General features: G+C 50.9%; 1 protein-coding gene across 1 annotated transcript in view; it reads right to left on the bottom strand.

Annotated features, from left to right (window-relative positions):
• The window catches only part of LOC116825157 (carboxypeptidase A1-like), a 27,194-nt gene extending 25,887 nt beyond the window's left edge, over positions 1 to 1,307 (bottom strand). The window contains exon 1 of the mRNA XM_032780915.1: positions 1,204 to 1,307. Coding sequence (XP_032636806.1) covers positions 1,204 to 1,307 — 104 coding nt within the window. The remainder of the gene's footprint in view (positions 1 to 1,203) is intronic.
• Between the last annotated feature and the right edge of the window lie 4,019 nt (positions 1,308 to 5,326).

Here is a 5,326-nt window from a genome sequence, read left to right as displayed (position 1 = left end):
ACAGTCTCTACGCAAAAGAATAAATGGACACAAATCTGACATCAGGAATCATAACATTCAAAAACCAGTGGGAGAACACTTCAACCTCTCTAACCACTCAGTGACAGACTTGGAGGTGGCAATTTTACAACAAAAAAAGTTCAAAAACAGACTCCAAAGAGAGACTACTGACTTGAATTAATATGCAAATTAGACACAATTAACTTAGGTTTGAACAGAAACTGGGAATGGTTGGGCCATTACACCAATTGAATCTATGGGTCATCTCGATTATCGCTTCAAAAGTTTTTTTTCTCCTGCTGATGATAGCTCATCTCAATTAATTGGCCTCTTACAGTTGGTTTGGCTACTTCTGCCTTTTCATGTTCTCTGTGTGTATAAATATTTTCTTGCTGTATGTTCCAGTCTATGCATCCGATGAAGTGGGCTTTAGCCCACGAAAGCTTATACTCAAATAAATTTGTTAGTCTCTAAGGTGCCACAAGGACTCCTGTTCTTTTTGCTGAAAGTTCTAGTTGCTCTCAGCATAATCTAGTTCATTCATTAGTATCTATATTAAAGGGTCTGTCCCAGGCATTTACAAGACACCCGTCACCCCAATATGTGGGCACACAGTGGTGCTTGGACTGAAGCTAGCAGAACCCTCCTACAATACTGCCCTCCCCCGCAGCACTACTGAGTACAGCTGCAGTTCATAGAATTACAGCAAAGTGGGGCAGGAAGGGCCCTCATGAAGACATCTAGTCCAGCCCCCTGTGCTGAGGCAGGAACAGGTACCCCTAGACCATCCTGCAGTGGCTGGAGCGCTGTAGGTTGCTTCTTCATAACAGCTACTGACAAGGTTAAACTGTATTCCCTCTTTTCTCCTCACCTACCACCCCATCTTGTCCAGCTGCCTCCTGAGCTCCCTCTAGGGAGCTCACATGCAGATTGCAGATACTCACTCCTGCTCTGTTCTATTAGTATCTGATCCATCTTTCCCTTTCCGCAGCTTGGATTACAAGCAGCACATTCTCTGCTAAAAGAAGCAAATCTTCTTCCAGCTGCAGCTCACCCTGCAGCCAGGGTGGGGTTTGAAACCCCCAAGACCTGACACTACCCCTTTAACTAACTTCTCTGTCACGTCAACCTGCAAGGCCACACATTAACTTCAAACCCATCCAAGGAGGAAGATCCCTGCAGGTTAAACTTCCATCTACCTACCCGACAAAGGACTCCCTGCTGAAGGCAGCAGCCAGGAGAGCAGCAAGCACCAACAGCCCCTTCATTTTCAGCTGAGCAGGATGCACACTGGGAGATGGAGGCATTTTAAATACTGCTCCTGCCCCGGGCTGGCTCCAGCTGTAACCTTGTGCCACAGCTCGGCTCTCAGGATGTGTCAACAGAGCTCTGCCGCCCCAGCCGGCCTCTTTCTCATGGCTTAGCGCCCTGCCCTGTCAGGAAAGTGCCGACACCTTCTGTTCCTGCCTGATTGATGCCCAGGGAACGTGCCACCTGGAAAAGTGGCAATATTTGTCATCGCTGTGGTGGGCCTCAGTGTGATAGGATGGGAAGACAGACCCAGCCCCCCCACACACACACCCTGTGCCCCTCGCTTTGCAATCCCACCACTTGCTTGCAGCATGCAGACAGGAAGAAGGAAGGCTGCCCCCCATTCCTGCACCACTCGAGCTTGGAGGCAAAAAGCATTCAGACAGTTGAGTGCGTGGAGGAGGGCAGGAGGAGGGGGGCCATGTGTGGAGTAGCAGGTGGAGGTTCCCTGTTAAACTGGAGGAGGGAAAGAACCTGTGATCTGCCCCGACCATGAACGGATAAAGGGGAAGTCAACACGATCCCCCTGGGGAAGAGGCGGAATCCTACCTTGTAATGTTCTGGCTTTGTGTATCTCGTGTTGTTTTACTCTCTATTTGCTGACTTCACAGAGCAGCTCAGAGACTTACTACTGCTACCAGCTAAAGGAGCGCTCCATTAGTTCCAGTAGCTGCCTTACTAGGGACTCAACAAAGCCCAGCTGTGTGTCATGGGTCCCATACTGCTAGGGTTATAGGAGATCCGCTTTCCGCTCTTCGCTGTACAGTGATGAGTGTGAAGTCCTGGGTGGGCAGAGATCTGACGCACATGTATGGGCCAGGCCTGGCCCTGCTTAGCTTGGATCTAGGGTGCTGAAGCTGCATTTTATTTGTGGCCTGCGCTGTGATTATGCAAGTGCAGCTTCATATGGGATCCAGCCACTGTCACCCCAGGTGTTTTGTCCCCCAATGTGGAAAACATTTTTGGCATTGCCAGAACAGCTGAGGAAACCCTCCCACCCCAATTTGGTATTCCCCATCCCCCCAACCCTAACTCTAAAACCCAAAGCCACCCCCACAACACGGGAAAGTGATTTGGCACGCCCAGAAATTGACACTCGGTGCAACTGCCCAGATTGCCCTTCCCTGAGGCCAGCCCCGACTCTATCAATCCATGGCCATATACAGACAGGCCCTACGGGCAGCAGCGAATTGCCTCTGTGTGGCATTCAGCAACAGAAATTGCAACTTTCCGCTTCAAACCCCGATGTAGCCCTGCCAGCTCATTGAAAAGCCTTGGTCAGCTCTGATATTGTGTTTCTCCCAGTAGAGGGCAGCAGCTCACTGACACACACACACACACAGAGTACACCCAGCCCATTGCAACTTGCATGTGTACACCCACACACATGTCCCATCGCAACTTGCATGTGTGTACACACAAACACACATACACACACACAATTGCAATTTGCATGTACACACACACACACACACACACACACACACACACACACACACAACCCATTGCAATTTGAATGTACACGCACACACACAGACCCCATTGCAATTTGAATGTACACATACATACACACAAAACATTGCAATTTGCATGTACACACACACACACACACACACGCAACATTGCAATTTGCATGTCCATTCTCTCCAGAGGTTCAATTTATTCTCTGGCTTCTTTAGATTACTGAGTGGAGAAAGCTGGTGCTGCTTGAGTAAAAAATTATCAGTACTACTCATTACAGAGGGACCCTAATGGAGCAGTGCTAGTCCAATGGGGGTGTTCATCAGGCTGCACAGTGGTTTTTGGGGGGGCCCAGGGAAAAATCTGAAACTGAGCCCCCCTCCAAAGAAAAATACCATGGAGATGAAAGAGTTTAAGAAGGGCAGAGGGGTTGGGAGGGGCAGAGAAGCCCCAAGACTGTGGGGGTCGCTGGCTTCCCTGCAGGGATGGGGTGGCTGTGCCCAAGAGTGGGGGGCGCTCTCGGTCCCACCTCTTCCTGAGCCCTACTGCGGGTGGAGCGGTAGTTCTGAGCCTGCTCCAATTTCTGAGCTCTGGGCCTGGTGTGATGATACTAGGGGCTCTGGGGTGGACAAGTCTCTCCTCGCACTATCCATGGAGGGCACCAAACCTGAGCGGCACTGCAACCCCGTGTGCCCACTCGCAATAAGTCTTGCCCAAATTTGGCCTGGTCATGCCTCTGTCATTGGGAGGGATCCCTCTGAAATGGGGAGCCCGGGGGAAACTGTTCCTTTTGTTCCCTCACTCCCCTCCCCAGGGTGCCCTGGCATTAAGGTCAGAGACAGATGTGTGGTGCCCTAATTCACTAACCGATGTGCAGGTCCCTCATATTCTGCAATTTGCCACAGAGTTACTCTCCAGAACACAAACTTCCACTGGGAAAAAAAATCTGCCTGCAAAGGAAACCTCCCTGCCACAACCCATATGTGAGCAATGCAGGGTTACCTTCTGGAGTCTGCAGGCAGCCTGAAACAATAGAAAGGCTCCGCAAGGGTCTCATTTAAGCCCCTCATGAAAGGGAAACAATACGCAGAATCAAGAAGCTTGGGCACCATTGTGCTTTCAAGTTAGGAGGGCTTTGGAGACGTCTGCTTTATAGGGGCAGGGATGGGCAGCACAAGCCTGCCTTATATGTCAGCCTAATCGCAGGCAAGGAAAAACTGATGTCGTGATTTAGGATATCACTGAGACTGAGAACTTAGCAGGAATGGAAGAGGGACTGGGCATTTACATGGCTAGCAAGAACATGCACATGGGTGGTGGGTATATGAGGCCAGGGGAAGGTAAGCCTCCCCAACCAGGATGTGGTGCACCGCCCTTTGGAGGCGCGCCGGCCTGCCACCTTTGGAGTGATGCCACTGAAAGGGTGCCCAGGCCCTGCCCTGAGGCCCCACTCCTGCTCATTGTCTTCCCCCATGGCCCCGCCCCTGCTGCTCCTCTCCCCGCCCCCGCTCCGCCTCTTTCCCCTGAGACTCCGCCCTCACTCTGTCTCTTGCTGTCCCCACTCCGCCTCTTCTGCCGAGGTCCCCACTGTCCACACCTCTCTCCCCCCAGCGGGTGGGTGGAGAAGGCCCTCAGGGGAGGGAACAAAGAGGTGCAAGCAGCAGGCGGGAGGGGCCTCAGAGGAGGGGCAGGATGGGGGTGGAGCTTGGGTGGGGCCTCAGGGGAGGAGGCTGAGCAGGAGCAGGCTTCCCCAAACGCATCAGTCACACGCCGTCTATGAATATGCAGTTAGAATAGTTCATACTAAAAGGAAGGGTTTATGAAGGGATATAAAACCTCGTGTTTCTGGGTTTAAACCAGTCACTACTGAAATTAGGCCCTCTGAGTGCAGGTGTGGTGTATTGAAAACTGTTAAAATTACATGCTATCACTTTAATCTCTAGGGGGCTTCCTGGTCCTGCTGTCAGGCTGGGGAGGGCCCTGTAGGGAAGCGTGTGGTCTGGGTCTGGCTCTTCAGTCAGCCTGCAGAAGAGCCAGACTGGAGCAAAGTGGATTGAGTAGTGCCTCTCAGCCTTGGGAAGCAGCCTGCTTTCTCTTTCTCTGCATTTGGTTGTTGTGTGTTAGAGTGCTAGCTTCTTAGAAACAGTGTCACACTGCAACCTTTTGGGAAAAATACGTATGTTTTGTTTCTAACTTTCTATGTGGGTGCTGCAATCATAACACAGGGGGTTTTGCACTTTCCCTTGACACATTTGGAATTTAGCACCTAAAATCTCCCAGTTTGGCTTCAGTAGCCTCTGGGAGCTAGAGCCTGATTCCAGGAGACTCCTGGTGAAACCGGGAGGGTTGGCAACCCTATAACTCATTCTGGGATGGTGACTCACAAAGAGACCTGGGCAAGGGATAGTCTTCATCAGTAATAAGATCTTCTTAATTGAAAAAAAAGTGTGTTAATATCTAGTGCAAGGCTGAATCCTTTATTTAATGTGACACTGACCCCCATGCATTGGCTTAACCACCTGCCCTCTGCCGCTGTTGTTCATGATGTGTTAGA

Source organism: Chelonoidis abingdonii, chromosome 1 (assembly GCF_003597395.2).
Source record: "Chelonoidis abingdonii isolate Lonesome George chromosome 1, CheloAbing_2.0, whole genome shotgun sequence".
NCBI classification, from domain to species: domain Eukaryota; kingdom Metazoa; phylum Chordata; order Testudines; family Testudinidae; genus Chelonoidis; species Chelonoidis abingdonii.
The sequence above is the reverse complement of the archived record's forward strand: the minus strand, read 5'-3'. Positions and strand labels throughout refer to the sequence as shown.